At 33.4% G+C, this 26,503-nt stretch overlaps 2 protein-coding genes across 11 annotated transcripts in view; one reads left to right on the forward strand and one right to left on the reverse strand.

Annotated features, from left to right (window-relative positions):
* The first annotated feature begins 41 nt into the window (after positions 1 to 41).
* LOC124426629 (zinc finger protein 62-like) lies at positions 42 to 5,145 on the forward strand. Its single transcript, XM_046968547.1, has 4 exons — positions 42 to 458; positions 927 to 1,073; positions 1,153 to 1,239; positions 1,311 to 5,145. The coding sequence occupies exons 1-4, from the start codon at positions 309 to 311 to the stop codon at positions 4,704 to 4,706; spliced, it is 3,780 nt and encodes a 1,259-aa protein (XP_046824503.1). The 5' UTR covers positions 42 to 308; the 3' UTR covers positions 4,707 to 5,145.
* A 6,951-nt stretch (positions 5,146 to 12,096) lies between these two features.
* The window catches only part of LOC124429381 (protein Tob1-like), a 37,988-nt gene continuing 23,581 nt past the window's right edge, over positions 12,097 to 26,503 (reverse strand). For 8 of the 10 annotated variants that reach the window (XM_046974604.1, XM_046974596.1, XM_046974613.1 and 5 more), the window contains 2 exons: positions 23,462 to 24,404; positions 22,022 to 23,326 (listed from right to left, as the gene is read on the reverse strand). In XM_046974604.1, the coding sequence (XP_046830560.1) occupies positions 22,588 to 23,326; positions 23,462 to 24,198 (1,476 nt within the window). In that variant the 5' untranslated portion in view covers positions 24,199 to 24,404 and the 3' untranslated portion in view covers positions 22,022 to 22,587. Of the gene's footprint in view, positions 21,925 to 22,021; positions 23,327 to 23,461; positions 24,405 to 26,503 lie in introns of those variants that run through there. The other 2 variants (XR_006943429.1, XM_046974652.1) reach the window with 2 other exon arrangements.

Consider the following 26,503-nt stretch of genomic DNA (forward strand, 5'->3'; position numbering starts at 1 on the left):
TACTATGGATACGTCAAAAATAGTTCAACATGTATCAAGTTTTAATCTATGAATTTATATTCTTACTTCAGATGGCAGCACTGCCATATTATACTCTTATTGCACATCATCACGATGGTATTGAAAGCGTTCTGACTGGTTCTTACTAGTAAATGGAAGGAACGCTTTGAAAGGGACCGCTCGATTTCATATTCAAATGTCGACTTACAAACAAAACTCTGCGTCCCTAACCTGGCCCTAAGGAGGAGACGGATTCGTGGCGGTTCGAGTGGTGCTTCAAAAAGCACCAAGAAATTTTGCCGTCCACGATGGACGACATCGTTGAACTATCGAACGTTGAAAACGTGTGCAGATTGTGTCTATCTGTTGAAGAACCAAAATCGTCGATCTTTGGGGCACAAGATTCCTCTGCTGGTGTACCACTCGTTACTAAAATACAGGCATGCCTATCACTTCAGGTTTGTTTTACTTTTTATCGCGCGTTCAAATATTGATGAGATCGATTTTACGTTGGCGAATTATAATGTGCGACGTCGTACGTCGAACGAATTTGGTTTATCTCATTTGGAGGTTATGTTCACGGCGGGCGATGTAAGAACCACTTAATAATGCTTTTTATCTTGTGAATCGTCATTAAATGTTTATGATAATACAATAGTTTCTTAAAAACTGGTTAGCGTTTTTTTATAGGATTATTAGTGAAATGAAAAACACATTGATGCCCCATGGTTCTTCTTTGGTATAGTGCATTCATATGTTGCTTTTTTCTTTTTGTTCAAAGTTTACAAATGACTGATACATTTTTTCTGTATCTGATACTGTGGATAATAGGATTTTGTAAGAGAACATGTCAAGATAATTTATATAAAGATTACTTAATCGAAATAAAATATATTCCTAACTTATATATTTGTATTTTGTTTCAGATTTTGTCTACCGACAAAGTATCTACATTGATATGTTCATCATGTGTAAACAATGTAAATCAGTGGTACAGCTACAAGGAAACTTGTTTTCGTTCTCAGGACAAATTACAGAAATGGCTGGAAACTCATCCACAGGCAAACCCAGTGGTATAATTATAGTTATTCTTTGATTTGATGATATTGTAGGAAAATATTTTTAATGCGAAATTATTTTTTTATTAAACAGGTTGTAAATATAAAAGAGGAACCTATGGACATAGATTACTGCGAAGATAACGCTAAAACATCTGAATCCAACAATGAATCAAGCTCTGTAAGTTCAAATACAACAAAATTCTGTCATGTAAAATATTCCTCTTAATTTCTTTTCAATGTTCATTTCAGTGTATCGTTAATCATGTAAAGTCTGGGAGTAAACTTTATTCTAAAGATGAAGCTCGGACAGGAGTACAAATTGACAAGACACGTAAAGATAAGGAATCTAAAGCTTTTCAGCCAATTCCATCGAAGAATGCAGACAGGGAGGAGCATAAACTGGATAAACATTTTTATGGTGTATCGATAAAAACTGAACCAGAAGATGATTATGATACTGATTGTACAATAGAAATAGAATCAGTCACTGATAATGAATTACTATTGAATCCAATGGCGATCGCTAGTAAAGAAGACAGAATTATGGAAGCTGACTCGACTCAAAAATCAAATGCAGCTACTCCAAGCAGTAGAAAGAAGATGAAACGTGGTCCTCATACGCATTTCCGAGGTACTCGTGTTTATAAACAAAAGTGTACTCATTGTCAGATAAATTTACATTCTAAGTACACATATATAAGACACATGCAAAGATTTCATAGTGACGAATGCGAAAATAAAGAGTTATCTAAGTCGATGTCTGTTGATGAAGAAGAATCGATTGAAGATGTGGAAGACGAATTAACGAGTATGGAGAACGATGCACCATTGACGGAGGTACAACAAAATATAATCAGCCAACTAAAGACATTCTCGTGTTACTCGTGTCAGCAAACTTTTATCGATAGAAGAAATACGCTTTCTCATATTCGTCAACATATGCCAGACTTAAGACCATACACTTGTATCGCATGTTTAACGGAATTTTCTGATCGTTCTATGTACAAATTACACTGCAGTGCATCCTTCGAGTGTGCTATGAAAATCGCGTTAGTTATACCTAAGGAAGGAGACGAAAAGTATTTCACTTGTAACATGTGTTTACGACCGATGCCAAACAGAAAGGAATTATTAAGTCATTTGTCAAAACATTCGGATAAACAATACGAAGAAATGATGTCACCAATGAGATCTCCACCCAAGTTACAACCTATGGCACCTTTGCCGTGCCCGAAGAAAGAAATGTTGCCGAAAACATCTCAGATGAATAGGATCATTTTTGGACCTTACAAGAATGGCGATCCAGCGCATAATCACGCCTGTGATTTATGCGGCATGATTTACAGATACAAACCTAATCTGTTGAAGCATCGTGTAATCTGTATCAGGTTATCACCGGAAGTAAGAACTTGTTACAGATGTATTCATTGTGGTATGACTTATCTTGTCTTTAAAAAATTTCATAATCATATCACTATCGATCATAAGAAGAAAGAATTCGTTTGTTTCGAATGTAACGCCAAGTTCAGATCACCGAGTGATTATCTGACGCATCACGAGAAGCATCGGCTGATGAACGTGGATCAACATCATCGGCCGGTTGCTAGTAATCAAATTATGTCGCCTCATCGTGGACAGAGTCCTTTAAAATCGTGGAGTGACAACGAGGAAGCTACGGTATCGAGACGAAGCGTCGACGGTCAACGATACGTTTGTAATCTTTGTGATCAGGATTTTACTACGAGAGCCAAATTGGCTGAACATAAAAACCTTCATTTAAAAGTAAAGATATATTCGTGCGTTATTTGCCGTAGTATGTTTAGCAGCGCTGGTGCTTTAGAAATTCATATGAAAGATCATGGTATCGAAGATCCACAAGAAAGAAATGCCAATAGTTCTTGCGTTGAATATGAACGACTCGACGATAATTCACAAGGAATGAATTCTATTAACGCAAGTGCGATCTCAGATTCTGGCGAACGAAGAAACGAATGTAACATATGCGGAAAGGTATTCTCCAATTATCCGAATCTGAGAAGACACTTTAGGAATATTCACAAGGACAGCAAAGCACGTTTTACTTGTATACGTTGCTCATTATCCTTCAAAACTAAAGAGCTTTACGAACGTCATGCAAGACTTGATCACAAAACGAAAGTCATGCTGATGTGTCGTCAGTGTCCTAAAACATTTACTTTCAAAGCTAATTTGGATCTCCATTGTAGGAGTGCTCACGGAGATAAATCTGGTAATCAAGAGTGTGATATTTGTGGTAAAGTCTTTTTAGAGGAAGCCTCGTTAAAGATCCATCGAGGCTGGCACAACCGAGCAAATTCGCGTTTGTATACTCGATCCTTCTTGAACAATGAGATTAAAACTGCAACTTCGCTCTCTCCTACTGAGGGCAGCGTCCGTAGTTTAGTTGTTACATCGCCCGAACGTCCAGCTAGAGCAAGAAAATCTTTTCCTAATCCACCACCTACGAAGCCACAGAACAATTACCAGTGTCAAGTATGCGATGGCAAATTCGAAGATGTAGTTGAATTAAGGAAACATCTATGGGATGTCCATTGTGCTCGTAACAAACCAGAGAAAAGTTTTTCAGGTGACGAACTTCAATGTCAGTTATGTACCAATATTTTTCCTGATCAGAAGAGTTTAAAAACACATATGGATTGGCATAAAGCAAATCCGATATTGAGCGACTTACAAAAGCAAACTTTCCCTTGTGATATATGCGGCAAACATTACAGTTCTAAGAAAGTCTTGACAAAACACAAAAAGCTTCACAAAGCAAACACGGTAGCTTCGATAAAGTTTCAATCGCTCGGTAGAAAGAACGCTCAATTCTTCTGCAACATTTGTCGAAAAATCTTCAGTAGCAATCAATCATTGCAACGACATAGAATGTCTTTCCATAGTGACTTACAGGCTTCATTACGGTCTAATCAAGCACAGAATAGTAGTACTCGACGAATTTCCAGCGAGGAATACAAATCAAAGAAAACAGTTTTTGAATTAGAAGAAGATGCTGCGAAGGAATTTACTTTAAATTTAACCAATGCCGGTAAGAAACCGGTTACTTGTCATTTGTGTAAGAAGATATTTCCGAACATGAGTGTTTTATATAAACACAAACAACTGATCCACAAACCAAGAGTAATAAAAGTGATCGGTAAAATATCAACAAATGAGTGTGTTCCCATACCAAGCGCTGATGGTCGAGTTTCGTGCAATTTGTGCGGTAAACAGTTCTCGGCATTGTCAAATTTGAGACAACACTTCTCCGTAAAGCATAGAAACAATCCAAAAAGTCGTTGCACCACAGGCAGCTGTAACCCTACGTATTCGGCTCAATCGCAATCTCTGAAGACTGAAAGTTTGCCGCACAAAGCAATGATTCTCTGCTGCAAACTCTGCAATCGTCACGTTTGGAGCAGAGAAGAGATAGCTAATCATATGCTTTCTGTACATGGAACAGCTTATGAACCTGATAACAACAGTAATTTTCATAGAGAAACTGATCTTACCACTTATGTTGTCGAAGGTGCCGTTAATGCGACCTGTCCTCGTTGCAATATCAAGTATCCTAACAATAGAGCTATGAAGATTCATTATTTTAAATTTCACGAAGCTACGGACTAATCCACTTTTCCAATCAATTCGTGAATCCAGATAGCATTGATTTTTTTTACTACGAGCCTTCCTTTCTTCTTCAATGTTGTCTCTGATTAATGAAACACGTTTGAACATATATAATGTTCATTCGAGAACGTTAACTGGCGACTCTTCCTTCTCTTGGATATCATTATTAATATTGTAATAGCAACTACACAATCCTTTTTATCGAGAAAACTTATTGTTTTGTTCGCTCGCTCTTTCGATCGATCGTTCGCTCATATATGTATGTGTATATGTACTTTCACAGACTATCTTTCCGGCTATCAACTTTGGTCAATAATCATCATCGTCGGATTCTACTCATTCAATTAACTTACGACACGACGATCGTGTAAATAGCCATAGAAACAAAGTCATTGTACACTTATATTTACACGTTTATTGTTTATTATATATATTATAAACATATACATATATATATATATATATATATATTATATTATAAACATATATATATATGTATATATATATACATATATATACATTTTATATATATATATATATATATATATATATATATATATATATATATATATATATGTTTATTCAAAAGTAATGTCACACTCATACTCCTTTTTTTTTCTTTAAATAAGCTTTGCATATTCATTGAGTATCCCCTTTGATGAAGATGATGCAAGTTGTCGTCAGATATACGATTATATATGAGAGAGGGGTAGAGGAAACAAAAATGAGAGAGACTTTGGGGATTTCAATTGTTTTTTAGAAATAAATGATAAAGAAAAAAATAAATAATAAAAGTAAAAGTGAATAAAAGGAGTTTTTGATTACTCCCAAGAAATGATTCGTTCGATTTACTCGGTGTATCGTTCTAATCGTGGGACAAAAGAAAACTAGGAAAGTGTTATAGGTTTTATCGTAAAAGGCATATTTATATATGCAACGTATAAGTTGTAGCATTTTGCATGTAGCAGTAAATAAAGGTTATTGATATAAATTTGTTCTTCGCATTTTCTTTTTATATAAACGAACCTTCTTGAACCTTACGATCTTCATCGATGAATTCCAAGAACAAATTCTATATTGAAACATTATGCTGAAAAATAAATAACTATCATGGAAAAAGGGAATGAATATTAGAATATTTTCAAGCCTGAAGTATTATAAACCACGTAATATAAGAAGATGGAATACGGAGGTAAGGCATGAAGACTCATTACGAGACGAGTATTGGTATTTTTTTTTTATGAATGCACAAAATATTTTAATATAAACTTAAAAATTCGTACAACAACATGAAAAATTATAGGCTATTGTACACATGTATACAGACATACGTCATACCTTTTATTTCTCATTTTTTTCAAAGTTTTATCAATATATATATATATATATATATATATATATATATATATATATATATATATATGTATATATATATATGTACGTGTATGTACGTATATATATACCTTTATTATTTTATTTTCATTTATTTATTCATCCGGAATGGAAAACTTCCGTCTCTCACTAAAGTTATTATGTGTATTTTAAATATTATTAATGTAGAAATATAAAGTGAATTATCGTATGGCCGCGCGCTACTTCTTACATTCAAGATACTTAAATTTTTTTTTCTTTTTTTTCCTGTTTTTCTTATTTTTCTTTTTCTTTAGCGTGTATATATATATATATATATATATATATATATATATATATATTCTCGTTTGAAATCTTACTAATTCAGAGATATTTTGTAATAATTATACTTGTAATACAAACAGTGATGATATAATAATAATATTAATTATATATAATAATTAATAATAATAATAATAATAATAATAATAATTATAATTATAACAATAACAATTGATGTAGTACATTCCTCTTCGCTTCTCGAGTTCCTTGTCCCTTTTTGTTCGTGACTCGACCGTGTATGTCTCTTATGATATCTCTCTTTTTCTTTTTTTATTATTATATTTTATTATTATTTAATTTCAAGTGTAGCATCGAAGCAATATACTCTTGCTAATGTATTCGTGGTACTACGGACAAAGAATTGTCGGGCAAAATTTCGCTGGGAAAGAAAATGTCGCGCATTCTTGGACACTACGGAAACGTTAATGCGGAGTTTCTTTCGTTCGCGAGATTTTTCTATTCAGAAAAATAATAAGAATTAAAAAAGAAAAGAAGAAAAGAATTTTTGTTTTGTGAAAATATTTCTCTTTTCTTATTTTCTTTTTTTTTTGTTAATATGTTAATTAGTATAAAGTTTTGAGCGATCGATAAAAATCTTGCACCGACGGCGCTTGCGATATTGTTCTTTTTTATATTAATCGTTAAATTAATCTTATTAAGAACTTATTTTTGTTCTTTCTTTTCTTTTTCTATCTCGATCGAATAGTAAACTACGAAAAAAGTGAAGAGAACGCGTATATGCTTGAAAAAAGTTTTGTTAAAAAAATTCACGATATATAGCAAATAACTTGGACGATCTTTGTTTTTTTAGTTTCTTTTATAAACGCCGTTCATTGTTCAGATTAAATTGAAAAAATTAATTGATTAATTATAAAAAACCGAATAATTAATAAATAATGTTAACCTCACAGAAAAAATCGAATTAATTGCGCTCCCCAAAGAAATTCCATGGATTTCCGTTTCGTGCAACTCTCTTATAGTAACGCATAATGCAAATATTTTTGTTTTGGCAACATTTCTCCGTCTAGTTCACGCATGAATACCGTTTAAATTTGCCGCGTAACCTTAAATCGATCGTTTACTTCGTTCTTTTTTGTATTTTTAATTTTTTTTCCATTTTTTTTTGTTATACTTTTTATAAACACCTTAATTTTGCTTGTCTAATTGGTACTTATGCGAAAGATTATTTAATTTTTAAGATTTATATACGAGATGTAGCTGCGTTCTTCGAGACTGCTCGATTAGTTGCGCCCACGAATAACGCGTCGTCATATTTGACTCACTCTCTCACATTTCCTTGCATACTCTCTCTCTCTCTCGCTCTCTCTCTTTCTCTCTCTTTCTCATTTTTTCTTTTCTTTTTTTATTCCTTTCACATGTCTTATTCAATCATTTTGATTATGCGATACCATAATTTTTTTCCGTTAACGTTAGGGAATATTTAAAAAAAAAGAATATAACGCAATGTCGCGATTGGCTGTCGAAAAAGATATATATATATATATATATATATATATATATATATATATATATATATATATATGTATATGTCTCGGTTTTCACAAATCAATTAAAAAGAAAAAAATAATAACAGAGAGAATTCTTATTCTTTCATCCTCAAAAAGTCTTCGTTCGAATTTAGAATATTGTGTCGTAAAATCAGTTAATTGGGAACCATGCATTTTTCTTTTTCCGTTAAGGATCGGACATGATCGGATCGGATCAAATATATTCAAAGGTGTTCCAGTAATGGCTGCGCTTTATATACGGAGGGGCTCTACTTTTCTATCGCATATTTTCTATCTCTCTCTCTCTCCCTCTCTCTTTCTCTCTCTCTCTCTCTTTCTCTCTTGTCTGCTTACTCGATCCGCCATCGACCCGACGCGCATTCGTGGGTGCGCGAGAGACCATACATTTTTTTTTTTTTTAATCCAAGTACTATTTATAATAAATACTAATAACACTTGTCTAACAAATGTTGTTACGTATTCACATTCATTAAACGTAAAGAGAGATCGTATTTTAGGGCTTGTAGAAATAGATATGACACATCGACATTGAATCAGCAGCGGCTTATTTTTTTTGTTCTTTTTTTTATCTTTACTTAATTAGCTGTATGTTGTACGTATATACGTATACTAGCTGATGAAAGGTGGTAAGAAAAAAAGAAGTTTTCTCAAAGTTTATAATCTCTTTACACATATGATAGGTCGCGAAACAAACAAATTATCTCCCCTTCTCTCTCTCTGTCTCTCTTTCCATCTCATCTTTTTTCTATCACTTTTTTCAACAATTTCAATTGATCCTTTTTCCTCTATTTCATAGTAGGTTAGATACATTTATATGAAATAAATACTGAATCATTGGACATCCTTGTATCTTCGTTAATCTGCAAACTTCCTTTTTTCTTTCTTAATCTCACTAATCACTTTTTTCTTCCAAATGAATTAAGAATGAACTTTATACGAGCTCTCGATTCGAGAAATTCGATTTAAAATTACGACCCTGTTACATATTCTCATTTCTTTTCTTCTCTTTCTTTTACATCTTCGTGAATAATAACTCTTTGTAATTTGATCTTAATAACGATCGTGAGATTATGAAGTTATATTTTCCTTGTCGTCTAGTTTCTTTCGTCTAATCTCGATACTTTTTACGTTATATATTCTCTTATCTTTGATTTTGGATTTTTATATTGTGCGTACAACGATGTTTAATAATAATGATGACAATGATGGATAATGATGGTGATGATGATGACAATGATGATAATTAGACCTTTAAATAAATAGAACCTTCTCCCTTTTTAATTTTCGTGTGTGCACTTTAGGTTTGATTTGCGTTACAGTTATGAGGATATCTTTCGTGTCCACTTGTTGCATATCTTCGTATCATATCACTGTTGCGTATCATCATTGCGTATTATCATTGCGCATTATCAGTGTGTCTCTATATAAAAATGGAGCATACGACCTTTGCCTGTCCACATTAATACGCAACGGTGATACGATAGGAGTATACATAACAAATAGATATGTACCTTAAGAGATACTATAACAGATTTATAAGAAAACAAGCGGAAAAGGCAAGTCCAGTGGTCATATAATTGTTCATTTGTTTCATCCTATTGGATCGTTAGCCATTCGTGGACTTCCCTTAATCCTAGTTCGAACGCTCGATCGTGACTTCTTTCTAAGATATGAAAAAATAAATAAAATTCTGATAACAGATATATTCTCGATACATTAGCATCGCTCGAAGGAGCGGAATTCTACGAATGTTCGATGAAAGGGAAAAATCTAATCGATTATTGAATGATCGAGCGAATACACACTGACAACAATTTAATTTTGAGAATTCGTGGAACGATCAATTGAAAATTTTTATGAAAAACAAGGAAAGTGTCAATAAATACAGCATTATTGCAAAAATAATGATTATTTAAACTTTTCATTAGATATTTATGTATACAAGATGATTGAAATGAAACGTTGAAAGCTGTTTTCTATTGAAATCATTAGAGACAATGATTTGAATCTTTTAGAACGAAGTGGAAATGAGATCTGGAATAGTTCTAGTGTAAACAACTCGTAACATTTTATTTGTTTCCCTTCGTAAAAAAGAGAATAATAATCTAACGAATAGAGAAAAAGTAATTTAATTTTCGTGACCTTTAATTGAAATACTTATCGTCCACGTCATAAACCAATGTTCGTCACTATTCAATTTTCAAGATTACTAACTCAATAATTGTTACATAAATCGTTGTACACATGTACCCTCTTGTCTCATTTAATTTTGTAAACTAATGAATGATTCTAATATTCAACCGTAAATAATGAATTAAAAATACGAATGATCTCGATGACATTAATTTTGCAAAAGAAAATCGTATCGTTGTTTCTTTGTTCAAATAAAAATGTTTAATATATTTTTATCATTTTTATTGTTTTAATTATAAAGAAGTAACAAAGAATAATAATTTCGTGTTTATCATCGGATCATTTGTTTCTCTTTTTCTCTCATTCATATTTTCTTTCTCTCTTTCCTTCTGTATCATTTGTACACAACATAACACACACACGCACAACAAATGAATTTATCCTTTATATTTTTTTATTTATCTCTGTCCTTTCCTTTCGTTTACTTCCGCCCGCTCATTTATTATTTTCCTCTAGATGCGCGTATTTCTTGAGATTATTACATATATGCATGACGTATGTATATATTTATCTATCTGTCTATTCATCTATTTATTAATTACAATTAATACTCATGTTCGTATATTAAATATCGCAGGAAGTGCATATGCGAATGACATTTCGGACCGATCGGACTTGCCATCGATGACGTGTGGAGAGCATGATACGAGCTTGACTTTGTCGTAGGACGAAGTGTCACAACTCGATTCGAGCGTAGTTAAATAATCGAAGGAGTCCGAGTTTGACTGAAGGGTCTCTTGCTTTTGGTGGAAATTTTCAAACTAGATTTAAATGATAGGTGAACAAATTAGGAGTGATTTCGATCCTTTGATGACTCGTGATCTCTATCTCTCAAATGATCTCTATCTCTCTTTTTCTTTATCTCTCTTTTCTAATTTAAAACAAGAAAAAAAGAAGAAGCTATCTAACTCTTATCGATCGTTATCAGACTTTATCCAGTTTTCGTAAATACCATCTTTCAAATATATGTTAAATACAATTTCATATAACATGACATAAAAATTGTGATTTGTGTTCGTATAACACAGTAAAAAAAGATGTCTTATCAAACTTGAGTACTTTGAATATTTCATTTATTTTTGATAATAGATAGGAATACGTTCAGGACAAAGATGCATTGTTTCAATAACAAATCAATGTTATTAATACTATGCTATCTATGTGACTTGCGCATAATACGAATACATTGTCGTGTTATATGAGTTGTGTAATCTTTTGTTTTTCCTTTCTTCTTTTCCTTTTAAAACGGACTATCATACACACACAAACTAATAGAAATAATCATTGACTAATTGCACACCCATCGTATGAGACAAGTTGTTCATGAGCATGGTTGGAAGCGAGGCAAGCTGAGATTCACTCGAGAAGAAATAATTCCTCCTCCTATATGATTTAACTTCTATATTTTTCTTTTTTTCTCCCTTTATATTATGATTATTATCGTTATTATTATCGAATACAAAAATCCCTTTAACTGAGCTACCGAATTCTCCTCTTCGATTTCCTTTTTTTTTCTTTCATTTTTATTTCTTCTTTCATATCGGAAAAATCCTAATATATATATATATATATAATATATATTATATATACCGTATATATATTATATATATATATATGGTATATATATATATATATATATATATATATATATATTTATATATATATGGTATATATATATATATATATATATATTTATATATATATGGTATATATAATATATATATACGGTGTGCAAAACAGAGGAAAAGAAAACAAATGAAGTAAACATTTTCAAAGTTCGAAATGCAGAGAAAGCATGGAAGTAGTCGCATAACGCGAAATCTTTTTTATCATTTTTTACTTTCTTTCATCGCATTTCTTATTTTCGTTTATCTTCTATCTCTTCCCACATCTTTTCCCTCCCAGAAAATTTATCGGACTCATAATGCAAGAACTCGAGAGAACGATTTAACTATAATAATAATAATATATGTATGTATATATATATATATATATATGTATATAAATATTATGTTTATATATGTATACGTATATACATATACAAATAACGTATCGTGAATCGTATTTCTTAGTAAACTACAAAAATTCCAACAATTAATAGGACGCCCTCCAATTGAAGATCACTACTAACGTATCCTAGCCAATCACAAGCGACCGGCTTTTGCTATCGATTTCCATCCATCCATCCATCCATTTCCCTCCCATTTACTTCACCATTGCTAATGACGTCCTCAGATATATCTTGTCTTTCATTCATTTCTTTTTTTTCGTTTGGCATATTAACATTCGACCATTTATCGAACGTTCTCTTTCGATACAAATTTTTTCAAAACGAATCAGCGGCCCCTCGCTTGCTAATTTAAAAGCGTCTTATGTTTCCATTCAAGCTGGCCTAATTTATTTTCAACAAAGTACGCACATTTAATTCTTCTTTCTTTTTCTAATTTTTGTTTTGTTTACAGTACGAATTTAATTGCAAAATAACCATAGCGATCGCGTCACGTTCTAGTATCAACTTAGCTTCTTTCATCGAGTGTCTTTTACGAGAAAAAGAGAAAAAAAAAGAAGACGAAAAGGAATGAAAGAGAAAGTCAGGATGATTTAAAGTGGAAATGAACAAGGAAAAGTAAGGACGAGCAACCCGATTGATGGATTATTTTTTTTAACGCGTTGCTGCCAAAGCCAATTTCTTTTTTTTCTTTTTTTTTTTTCTTCAATCGATATGTCCATCTAATGTTTCTTTTTTTGTTCAGTATAAAGATACAGATGAATTTACTATGATATTATTTATATTAGTCTCATATATTTTTTAAACATTTTGAACGCAGAACTCCCTCATTCCAAAATCTCATCCTCGTGGCACTCAATATGTTAAAAATTTATAGGATGGCATCCAGAGAAAATTTCCTTTCATCGAATCGTTTATATCGTATACGTGGCATGGATTATATTTAATTGCTATTTTTGATCCATAACTTCATCTTCCCCCTTTTTTATTATACCAAAATCGTGTTTTACTATGCGAAGAACGTGTCGATCCATCATGTTTTATTGTTTTAATCTTTGAAAAAAATAAAAAATTTCTATTGAAAAAAGTATATAAACGAAATTTAATTTGGTATCTAAACGCTACTTCATTCTCTGTTCTCTCTCATCTTTTTTTTTACTATATCAAAATTGTGCTGATTCCCAATTCTTTTTTTTACATTTTAATCTATCAAACAAATATATATTGAAAAATGTATGGAAAGGAACATGCATGCTAAATTAATCTTCAGATATAAAATTGTAAGGTTCACCGTAAATGGAGGTTTTTTGCGTAGTTTTCTCTTCTCTTTCTTCTCTTCTTTACATGTTCTTTCGTTCTTTTATTCTATTCTTTCTTTCTCTCTCCTCTTTCACTCTTCGTTATTCACTTGTCCTTTATGCGTGTAACAACAATGATAGAAATGTATGATGTGTATCACGTCAACTGAATGATCAATAACAAAACAACATCGATAGATATTTAAAATATATAATAATATTATTATGATAATATTAATATTAATAATAATAATAATAATAATAATAATAATAATAATAATAATAATATTAATAATAATAATAATAATAATAATAATAATAATAATCATAATAATAATAATAATAATAATAATAATAGTAACAATAATAATAATAATCATCATCATTATAGTAATAAACAAAGCATTGACAAGTTTAAAGATTACAAATTACAAAGGTACAAATAATAGGGAACGAACTAATATATCATATATCACTGAAAGAGGGGGCAATCGCGTGTGGAATTAAAATTACTGTGTGTGAATGTACGTGTATGAGTGTATATTTACGCATATCTTTAAAAAAAGAAATGACAAAGATAGAAACGGTGATATTAATATATATATATATATATATATATATATATATATATATATATACATATATATGTATCGATTACATACATACATATTATATACACTGCGATTCGTTTTCGAAGCTACTAATTATGCGTAGCGCTGCTCTCGATCAACGAAAGGGCTATTAATTAGCAATCAACTAATTCGAAAATATCGTTGGTGTAATCGATGCATTCACGAGAATGCAACGCGTCGTATTTTACTTTCTCAAATTTTCTTTCTTTCTCTTTGTTGAATAAAACGACGCTCCATGCATGAACACACACCGTTTCTTCTCTGTATATATACTTCTGCGCGCGCATGTGTATGTATGTGTGCTTATATTGTTATGTGTACGCTATGTATACTTGTTTGCAATCTATATGCGCGGGAATTTGCTTCTTCTACATATGTATATATATACGCATACGTTATATATAATATATTATATGTATATGTATGTATATATAAAAATACAAAAAATAATTTACAAACTGATAAGTATATCACACGCGAGTTATTCCATTTTTTTCTTTCTTTTTCTTTTCCTTTTTTTTTGTTAAATATTTGGGATCGCAGCCTGTGTGTATACATGTGTATGTATATGTGTGTGTTTTTTTGTCGTGACACTCGAGAAAATTTTTTCTGTCATTGTCGAATCCCTGTGCTCATTTTCGTCATCTACCGTTTCGTCGTTTCTTTTAAAAGCGACGAACGAACGTTGCTTGCGTGCTAAATAAAAAGTATATAGCATATTTACGTACGTTAAAAAATATAGCTGATATATCTATTCTCAAAAAGATTTTTTTTTATACAGGCCGTATAAGAAATTGAAATAAATTCAGATGATTAACCAACAATGGTATTAACAAAGGAATATGTATGTATGTGTTGTATGTTTGTATGTGTATATATAATATGTATATATAATATGTATATATATATATATATATATATATATATATATATATAACTTTTATAATATTTAATAGTAATATATTATTATTCTGATGCGCCATTAGAGCACCGATTATATCAAACATCATACAAAAAAAACAACGTTTACGAACTATCAAAAAAGAAGATGAAATAGGAATCCTTAAGTTTAACTTTTTTGTCTCGTAAACTCGCGAGAAAATAATAACGGCTTTTTACACGATATATATATATATATATAATTACACTATTCGCTAACGTAATATGTCTAAATATGTATATGTATATATGTATATTTGCGCGTTAACGCGTAACGATAGTGTATACTCTGTATATGTGTTTTTACGTGGTTGTGTGAGTGTATATTTGTATATGTATACAAATTCGTGTGTGCAACAAATAATAATACATAGGTGAATAAACAGAATCAGCGACGATATAAGTTCGTGTCGATTTCTTATAAAAAATAAAGGAACAAAAAAAGAAAACTAAAGTCAACGAAAAGTAAAATTTTCATCATATAAAAAAAAAGAAAAAAAATTAAAGAGAAAATGATTAATAATAATAATCATAATAATAATAAAAATATAACGGTAATAATTATAATTGAGATGACAAGAAATACCATATATATATACATATTTATATGTATATATACATAGGTTCTTCTTTTACTCACAATCTTACATACTCTTTCTCTCTCTCTTTTTCACTCTCGTCTCGTTCATTCATTAAAAACTAATAAAAATGATACATGTGTACTGTTTTGATCCTTAACGAGGTCCACGCAATTCTTCGTCTCCTTTGAACCTTCTTTTTATTTTCTTTTTTCTTTCTTCTCAAGTGATATTCATTATTATTTATCTTTGTTGATGTTTATCTTGATTCTTGGCTTTTGTGTGTGTTTCTCTCTTTTTCTCTATTATTTTTGTTAATAAAAAGAGGCAATTATTAAGGGATATTATCATTATGTCACGCTTATACGATTAATGAAGTTTATTTGTTTTTTTTTCGACACCGAGAGCGTGTATGTGATTTTGGATAGAGTACAAAAATTGTTTCTTCCCTCTATTTCTCTTTGTTTTTCTTTTCTCATTCATATTAAAAGCGTCGAAGAGAATCGGCACTGATCTTCAACCGACTAGAACACGTTTATTTATTCTTTCTATCAACAAACGACGGATGGTGATCATTTGTTTTATTTCAATTTTTGCTTTCTAACGCTTGCTTTTGTCAGTGAAAAGAAGTGACTAGGGATCCCTCTCTCTCTCTCTCTCCACTTTCTGTGTCTTCAAAAAGCCAATATTTTCGGCTCTACTCAGCTTATTACTATTAATTTTCTTTTTCAAATGTGTTTTGTGTAATATATATATATATGTATAATAATATGTATATAGTTTACATTCAGCAAGTAATTAAAGTATTGAAAAATATATATATATGTATATGTATGTATATATATAATCAATTACAAATCTAATTATCATCCTCTCTCTCTCTCTTTCTCTCTCTCTTTCTCTCTCTCTCTCTCTCTCTCTCTCTCTCTCTCTCTCTCTCGTTAATTCCTTATTTGATAGAATAATCTATATAGTTTACTTTTTTCTTTTTCTTTTTTTGCTTTTTGCTTCTTCTCGTGACTTGAAAGTGTGCTTTAGAATATAATACGTATATGTTTAAGGTAAAAACGTTTGAAACTGATTTTTAGCCGGGAAAGTTTAATTTATCATTCTTGAAATTAGAACAATGTCTTTCGGATCAAATTTGTATGATTGATGTTTAAGAAGAAATACGATAAGTATAAAAAATTATTATAACGTCTCTCATTTTACGAGATATTATAAACTAAATATTATTTATTGTTGACTTTTAAAAAATATCTTATTTGATTGAAAAATCAGTATCTATTTTTAGCGTTTAGTAATCGAATTAAATTCACATCGGCATGTCCTATAATTTATATATACAGATATATATAAAAGAAAAACTTTATTATTATTACATCCTTTGAAAAAATATACTTTTTTTTGACATCTAGTAAGAAAAGAAAACACGTTTCATAAAAAATCTATTGCAATTCTTATTTCCTCCTAATTTTTATAAATAAAAAAATTATATAATTCCCAATAATGAATACCTCGCATTGCATATACGTATATCTTCTTGCGCACGTGCGCGTGTGTGGAGACGTCTACGGCCATTTTCTCTCTTTTTATTAATTCTTTTCTATTCATAAGTAATATTCTCATGATGTAAGTTAGGTTTAGAAAAATGCAAATCGCTGTTTGTCAGAAAAAAATAACAAAAAAAAAGGATAAAGGAAGAGTGGTTTTCGCCAAGTAGGCGAGAGTCGTTTTTAATCGTTTTAAAAACGCAAGGGAGTTTTTAATCGACCTTCTATTTTTTAAATTTTTCTTTACTGACACGAAGCCAACGTAATGGAAGGTCGATAATCCAGTAAAAGACGATTTCAGATGTTGTCCTTCGTAAATCAAGACTTTTCTCTGCCTCCGCCCTTCTTTTTCTATATTTCGACTTCGCATACTCTCGTCACTCTTCTCAGTTATTTTTTCTTCATATACAACAGTAGGTTGTAAAGTTAGATAGGTAGGTAGGTAAATAGATAGGTATATATGTGTTATGTATGTTAGTATGCTTTCAGTGTGTTCCAATTTTTGTTACGTTAGCAATATGCGTTTCATTTCTCTCCTTCTTTTCCTTTCATTCTAATTGTAAGAATATATATATATATATGTATGTATATGTGTATGTATATGTGTATATATATATCATATATGGTGTATTGCAGTGTCCGATTATCACTATATGACATTATACGACATTACCACGGTTATTTGTTTACCATTTATGTAAGAGACAATACCGATGGCTATTAGTTATAGACACATGACATTTTAATACAGATTATTTTGTTGATCTCTCTTTCTCTCTTTCTTTCTTACATAACTCTCTCTCTCTCTCTCTCTCTCTCTCTCTCTCTTTCTCTCTCTCTCTCTCTCTCTTCCTTTTCTCTCTATTTTACTCTCGTATTATGCGTATTTCGGTTTAGCATCTTTATATTGTTTCCTTATTATTTCAGTTGAAATGTACTTTATGTAATTTATGTGGCCATGTTGTATGTATATCATAAATTTTCTCTTTCTTTCCATTATTCTTTTTTTTTCTTTTTCTAAACAAGTACATCGATTACAGAGTATTGAAAACTATGCGTACTTTTTTCTTGCTTACAGAGTTAACTTTAATTGTATTTTAAATGTATAATACTATATGCTTCCTCTTTCATGTACTCTTTCCCGTGTATGCATTCTATATATCGTTTAATAGTTTTAAGTAAAATCCATAGCGACCAAAACTCTTCTTGACCGGTTTTTTTACTTGATTCATTCTTTGTTTATTTTTTCTATATTTTTCTCTTTTTCTCTCCTTCGTCGTTTCGTCTTTCTCCCCCTTCCCTTTTTCTCTCTTTTTTTTATTTTAAAGAGTATACATCATGTTTGATTCTTCGCTGAGCTGAGCCTCTCGTTTCGAGTAGAGATCCATTTGATTCGCATACTTATTGCAACGTTTTGCTTCACACTTTGCCCTCATTCTCGCATCTTCCATTCTTTTTACAATTTTACGACAGAAACATCCGATCTCTCTCTCTCTCTCTCTCTCTCTCTCTCTCTCTCTCTCTCTCTTTTACGTACACACAACACAATATACAGTCTCTCTCTCTCTCTCTCTCACTCACACTCTCATTCTCACTTTCACTCTCTCCTTCTCACTTTCTCATCATTCAATACGAAACGCGGAGGCCATGTGAAAGAAATGATAGACAAAACGATCACGAACGATTCTCCATCTATTTCTCTTTCTTTCCTCGTTATCGTTTTTATTTTATCTAGTTTCTCTCTCTTTCATATCATAAGTACAATACATCGTAGAAAAAAATCTGAAAGCCTCGTGCAAATTTCGTATTGCAGATTGAGAAGGTTCGAATTACTCTTTGCTATTTGCAAATCCCATTTTTTCTCTTTATCTTTCTTTTTCTCTTTCGTTTCTATTCCCTGACGTATAAAAAGCGCAAGCACTAGACTGCCCGAGCGTTTTCTGGTTGCCGCAAGATGGTTTTTTGCCACGGTTAGAGAATATGGCGACTCAGTTTGCAGCCTCACCTTTTTTCTTTTTTTTCCTCTCTTCTATCTCAATGCTTCTAAGGCCTTCTTAGTACTTTTCTTTTTCTTTCATTCTTTCTGTGTTTCTCTGTTTGTCTGTCTCTTTCTTTCTTTCTTTCTCTCTCTCTCTCTCTCTCTCTCTCTCTCTCTCTCTCTCTCTCTCTCGCTCACTTTCCCAATCAATCCATCTTACACCACTACATCATCTTTTCTCTTGTTAATAATAGCAGGTACTAGCATAGCTACCACAGTCGTACGTATCGTTAATAGTTATAATTAAGTTTAGATATTACTACAGGGTACTGTCGTGCTTCTCTTTCTCTCCTTCTCCCTCTTTTTCTCTTTTCATTTATTTTCGTATTTATTTATTTCTTTTCTTGTCTTCGTATCATCCTTATACGTTTCTTTTTCTTTTTATTTAACACTTCTACCCTTTTTATTAATTTTACTAGTATAGGTTTCCGTAGTTAAAAAATCATATATTATAAACCCCCATTTCAACACGCCCCGTGCATCCGGAGAGGACGGCTGCCGAGTGGCCCGTGCATATACACATTTTATAGGGACTATTTTATACTAATCGCGGAGGATATATCATTATAGGATCCTCGTTCGTTTCAAAGTCAATCTAAATACGATTATTTTTTCCCGTGACTCAACGACAACACAACAACGACGACGACGATGACCCATGACGATGTCCCTTCGCGTACATTTGAAATCGTCGAGATAAGCTAAGAGATTCTCAAGTAAAATTTATTCGCTCGCAGAGGAAGTATGCAAAGGAACGACGCCGAGCTATCGCCATTTTTTTTTCTTTTTTTGTTTTCTTCTATTTTTTTCGTTGGCAAACAATTTTAAAAATAGAAGAAAATCAACGAAGAAAAGGCGAGAGAGCTGTCGAGCATTTGAGTTATAAACGTTGACATGTTTTGTAAATGATATACATTTATACACACATTTTTTCGTACTTATTTTTGTATCCTTTTCTTCTTTTTTCTTCTCTTCTCCTCCTTTCTTCTTTGCATAATACGTATGTAAGTACGAGTGTTACTAGAGAGAGATACAAACTCACACAAACGAGAAGTTTCAAATTTTCTCTTTCGTTGCACTTTTCCCTCGTTTCTAAAAATCTCTCTCTCTCTCTTTCTTTCTCCATCTATCTTTTTTTCATTTTTCTATTATCCAATTGTTGCCGGGCCTGTCGACGGTCTCCGGATGCGCGCATCCTTACAATTTTGTCATATTTACGATAAGTTAAATACTTTGTTTGCTTGTTTTTAATACTTTTAGCACCTAATATATCCCAGCCCGCGGCTCATAGCACTTCCTCCTTTTCTTTCGTCTATCAAACTTTTTCTCATTGTCGCCGCCGCTGCCGTCGTTACTGTCGAGTCATATTTTTTCTGTTTTTTCCCCTCCCCTTTTGTTTTGTATTTCTTTCGATTATTTTTCCCCGTTTTTCTTTTTTTTTTACGAGAGCTCGCAAGAGAGGTTCGATCGAAGAAGATAAAGAAAGATCCCCTGAAAAAATCTCATTTGTTCGAAATCGAAAAAAGTTTATTCTATTTTAGTTTTTCTTCTTCCTTCTGATTTTTCTTTCTTTAATTTCAGATTTATCACAAAAATTCGAATAGACACGTGCCTTTTCCCCAAAATTGAAAACAGATGAATCTCTCTCTTTCATTTAAACGTCTATCGGACAAAATCGCGAGCTCGCATAGAACATTGTAAGTCAATGATCGCGGCCTTTTAACCTAATTTTCTAATATTCAGGATGGTACAGAGACGACGTGTCACATATCAAATCTTCCTTTCGATTCTATATAGTGTATAGGATCGATAAATTTGAAGATCGACAAATATGATTTCATCGTTTGTATGCTAATCCTTACGAGTACAACGCCAATCATCTTCGTCCAATTCTTCTTCTTTTACTTTTTCACTCTCTCTCACATCATCTTTTCTACGTTCTACTGCATTTATTATAAAAATAAAATGTAAAATCGTACCGAAGACGAATTTTCCGAACGGTATGAAACTGCATGCGCTCTCTTTCTTTTTTTCTTTTTTATCTGTGTTACCCACGAGAAAGAGAGAAATTCACTTTTTCTCTTTTTTGGATTTCGCTCGGCGATCTTCAGATTTTTTCTTCTCTCTTTGCTCCTCTCTCTCTTTCTCTCGCTCCCCCCTCTCTCTATACCACTCGTTTTTAAGCACTTCTTGTATCTATTTCCCCATTAATAATATCCGTCGTCGAGCTCGACAGAAATTGACAGATACTTCCTACCGTTTCGCGAGAACCCGTAAAGTGAGTGCATCTTGAATATAATACATAGGCTCTACAGTTATATTCATTATCAATTCTTCGACTATACCAGTGAAAAAATAAATTATTACGTCTTGGTAATATGTATGTGTGTGTACGTGTAATACGTGCCGTAAGTAAGTATGCATGTATGTATTTTTACGTATATGTGTGTTCACCATCGGACCATCATCCTCGAACGTTCGTTTAGCTGTCGACCGTCAGTTATCGCTGTTTTCTTCTTTTTCTTCTTCTTCTTCTTCTAAAACGTATCCAAAGAATAGCATCTCGTCGCTTCATCTTCCGTGTATATCGCGTGCGATGTTGGAACATGTTTGTGCACACGCATACGTAATCATGGAATTCATGGATCATGATGCTCAGCTCTCGGTAAGCTTCGTTTTCGAGGTAGTTGTGTGTCCTTGTGTGTAGCTTTATGCGTGTATCATCTCTTTGCTTCGTGACATGTGTGTATATCTGTCCCTTTAATAATAATAATAATAATAATAATAATAATAATGATAATAATAATAATAATAATATTAATAATAATATATATGTATATTATGTGTATGTATGAATAGATACATAATATATATATATATATATATATATATATATATATATATATATATATGATACGTTTCCATGTCGTTAACGTCGTGGATGCGTTATGTTCGCTCGTAGAATACCGGATTCGCGTAATCGATTCGGTTTTATCGAACAAACTGCTGCGCTGTCTTCGTCTTCGTCGTCCTAGTCCCTGTCGTCGTAATTGTCGGGTCTCTATTTTGGGTATGCGTTGCTGTTGTTACTTTTGCTTTTACTTTTGTGTCGTTAACGGCAACGCTCCCACGATCATTTTGATGCCTACCCTCTCCTCTCTTGTTCGCATCATATCTTTTTTTTTCTTTCTCTTTATCTATCAACTATCAAAATACAGGAAACGTGTAAGAAACGCGTCCTCTTCTTCAGATTCGTTTTCTATTCTTTACGGAGACCTCCTATGAGGGAGACGATAAACCGATGGACAGACCTTGTTGAAAGTCGTCCTGGCGATGGGGAAGTTGAGGAGGAGCGTCGCGTTGCGGAGCGTATTGTTAGGCGCGTGGCAACTTGCCGAGCAGTATGTAAACGCGCAGGATATTAATTGGCTACGAGGAGATGCTGATATTGGCTGGCAGGATAGGGTGCCACCGAGCCGAGTCCAAAATTATTCAAGCCCTCGACGAGAGCATTTTTGTCGGGCTGTTGTTGAGCCGTTGCTGCATTTACGCTGGCAGCACTGGGTGTTGTTGCTGAGCCAACAGGTCCAAGATTCGTGGCGTTTTGTGCATTACCACCGTTGCCAGCTGCAACGATGCCGTTGCTGCTTGTGCCGTTGCTACCGCCAGTACCGTTCACGCTACCACCGTAAAACTGATGCCCGGCGATCGTACCGGGGTCTAGGTAAGACGATGGGAACTTAGCGGCACCGGCGTAAAGGTCGTTTGGAAGATAACCACCGTGGCTCGATGAATCGAAGATGTTGCGATGAGAAAATTGAGGATGATATGCGGCAGCAGCAGCCGCCGTTGGACCGTGCTGAAAGAAATATGCACTCGGATCCGTGTGCTGTTGAGTCGCAGTTCCACCAGTGCCGACTATGCTACCCGGCGATAGGCTGCGATTGCTCGGTGAATTCTGTGACACCGGTAGCCCGGTGCTGCCTTGCTGTTGACCCTGCTGTTGCTGTGCCTGTTGCGCCTGTTGCTGTTGTTGTTGTTGTTGTTGCTGCTGTTGTTGTTGCTGCTGTTGGTGCTGCTGATGATGATGATGATGATGATGAATTTGTTGTTGCATCGCACGCTGCTTTATATAATTCGAAAACTCGGTAGGCGACATCCTGAAACCGGTCAGACATAATACTGCTGAACGAGTCTGTTTTTTTTCAAGAACTAGCGGCTACGTTAAGGTGCGTTCTTTTTATCGTTTAATTATGAACGACACGCAAGTGATAAAGAAAGGCAATAGGACGTACCTGTTTGCTCGTTTGCTGCTTGTCTTCAGTTTGGTGCTGCCGAATTTGGTTTGAGCAAAGGTGGCGGTCGTGAAGGTGAGCGGTGCTGTGGTACGCGGTATGAAGTTTGGTACGGGACTGGGCGAACCCTTGAATGAGTTACCGATCGGCGTAGGTGAGGGTGCCGAGGAAGAACCGGATCCGTGATTGTTCTGTTGATTGTTGGAGGAACCATTGCTGCTGCTGCTGCTACTGGCTAAAGAATTCGGAAAGGGCGAAGTGGATTTGGGGCTTAAACTGAGACCACCCAAGGACGTACCGACGGCTTCGATCGGTCTGAAGCATTGAGCCTCTGGATTGAATGTCTTGGTAACTTCTCGATCGGCCGAACTCTCATCGTGGGGATCTCCGGTTTCAGAGTAGAGGATCTTTACGGCGTTCATTTCGCCTATTCGATAGCTGACCTCACCAGGGTCCACCCAAACGGCTAACTCGGCCGGTAAATTCTCCAGGATATCTTGAATCGGCACACCGCTTTCTTTCGCGGCCCGTTCTAGGACAGGATCCACGGGATCGCCGGTTTTTAGGCATCTAAAGGCAGAACCCTTGAATGGTTTCTCCGGATACCAGTGACCTTTGAACTTATCCTTCAAAGCCTTTTCGAGCTCCTCGCCGAAGATATTGACCCGCCTACGTGGTAACTTATTATAGAGATACGATATCACGAAATTGAGCGCCACCTGCACCTCGATGTGCATTTTGGACCTCGGTGGAAAAATCTTCGGGCTGTTCTCGCTCGTAGCGACCACGGGATAGTCGAGAGTGGTACTACCGCACGATCGGCCGTCTTGCCAACAGTGCGAAAATATTATATTCGTTAAGTCTCCTGCTGACTTTGATGCGGTATTGATGACAACGTTGTTCTTCGTGACGTCGTCGTGGCTGATCTTGGCTGATCACGAATCTTTAACAAAAAATAAAAGTAACGACGTCAGTCGAATGTAACGTTAATAGCAAATTGATTCGGAAATAAAAACGTTTCATGACATTGGACGAAAGCTTACTTTAACCTTTATTAGGTAATTCTTTTATTTATATGAGAAATATATCGCTCAATAAAAAGCTCCCATAAGACCTTACGTCATTAATTTCTCAAGGTACAATACCTAACTATAGTTTAAATTGGCACTATTTCATATAACTCGCTTCTCTTCTTCATATTTTACTCTATCCACGTTTTTCATTTTAACTGAGTATGTCTATGTAATGTAGTCTAGCCAATACGAATTGACACATATTATGGAACCAGTATTTCCTAGCTCGACGAAAGGGAAGGCAATAAACGAGATTATTGCTTGGAGACCTTCGAGAATAACTTTCCCATTGCGAATGTCGTTCCTTGGCTGTAATACAAAACGACTATATAATATTCTAACAGGATATGGGCTGGCACGGAATGGTCTAACTTTGTATTTTTCGAAAGAAGAAAGCCATTTTTATGCGATTACTTGATCGACAAGAAAATAGCACCAGTACCATTGTTAACAGAAATTCTTCTACTTCGGTAAATATTCAACGTAACGTAAAGTTTTACCTCACAATTTCATAGGAACCTACGTTTTAACCACTCAAGCCACTAAAATCTGTAGAAAATTTTAACGGGTGAAGTCGAGGCAGAAAGCTCGATATGTAGGTTAAAGCGAACTCTTGTATCCTTCTTGCTTTCAGTAATACGTAGTACATGGCACAGGGGGTGGTAGATATTGATCCCGGCAGAGTCGCCCGAAGGTTCTCTCTTGAAGTTAAAAATATACTTGCGGCCTTGCAAGTAGACCTGTCTCTAGTAGGGTGGTTTAACACGATCCAAGTATTATAAATTCGAAATAATAATTCAGCCAAATTTTTTCATCCCATTCATTCGAATAAATTCAATCGATTTGCTTATAAAAGCAAAGAAGGATAAAAGATAAATTTGAATTCAATTCTAATTGAATTTTGCAATTTAAGTTTGATCATCGAAATAAAAGCATAAGAAAGGAAAATAAAAGAGGAAAAGACAAAAATGGATGTAGTCGTAGACTGCCTTCGTGCAGAGAAACGCATGAAAAGGCAACGCATACACCCTTTACGTTTGCATTGAGTCTGAATGGAGGTCACCATGGCAAAAGAGGGTAGCGAATATGGGCCAGAGAAATGTCCTTCAACAAATGAAGTCAATGGAGTACGGTTCGCGTATCGTACTTGTACTCGGCGTGTACGACGTACTTGACTATACGCATTGACGTGTCCTTCAAAGTCTTTTAACCTCTTGATTAATTTTTTTCTTTGTTTATTTTGTCGAATAAGAATCGATGAGAAGAAGATTACAATTATCGTATAGGTTGCTTTTCTGTCGGAAAGATTTTACTCATTTTGTTGACTCGAATTTTCTTGTTTGGTTAAATCGACAGAGAAAATTATGATTATTGTTTAGATTATTTATATATTAAACAAATTTTATTTGTTTTATTGACTTTAATAGAAATCGATGAAAAGATTACGATTATTGATTAATTTGGTTCTCCAACAGAAAGATTTGAGTTGTCATTTATTTTTTTCTCCTTATGAGAAAGATTATGATAAGTTAATCATAGAAATCATGTGATGAAAAAAAGAATATTTTTGATCCAAAGAAATTATTCGAATTATTTCTGAACTTCCAATATGTAATGTTACACGATAGATGCATAAAAGAGAATATCCGTTAAATCGATAGAAACCTTTTGACATATTTTAATCTAACATGTCGGTGATACGAACTGTAAGATTTTGCTGAGGAAAGTAGGTGGACTACGGATGTATGGGACCTTAGACGTCGACTTATGATAATTTTCCTTTCCTTTAGGAATTTCATCGTCTTTTATGCATTATTGATACGATTAAGAAAGGAATGAAAATAACTGGAAGGCTTAAATATATACGATCGAAAAAAAAAAATTTTTTTCTTTGATGATGTTTTTCTTTGAAGAATATTCTAATTCAAAATTTTTCTTTTGTTAACAAATAATTTACAAGAAATACGGC

Source organism: Vespa crabro, chromosome 1 (assembly GCF_910589235.1).
Source record: "Vespa crabro chromosome 1, iyVesCrab1.2, whole genome shotgun sequence".
Classification (NCBI taxonomy): domain Eukaryota; kingdom Metazoa; phylum Arthropoda; class Insecta; order Hymenoptera; family Vespidae; genus Vespa; species Vespa crabro.

Excerpts from the sequence above, each read along its gene's own strand:
- LOC124426629 (XM_046968547.1), top strand. The coding sequence starts at position 309 with ATGGACGACATCGTTGAACTATCGAACGTTGAAAACGTGTGCAGATTG. Across the intron at positions 1,074-1,152 it reads ATCCACAGGCAAACCCAGTG|GTTGTAAATATAAAAGAGGA; the intron begins GTATAATTATAG and ends TTTATTAAACAG. Across the intron at positions 1,240-1,310 it reads CCAACAATGAATCAAGCTCT|TGTATCGTTAATCATGTAAA; the intron begins GTAAGTTCAAAT and ends TGTTCATTTCAG.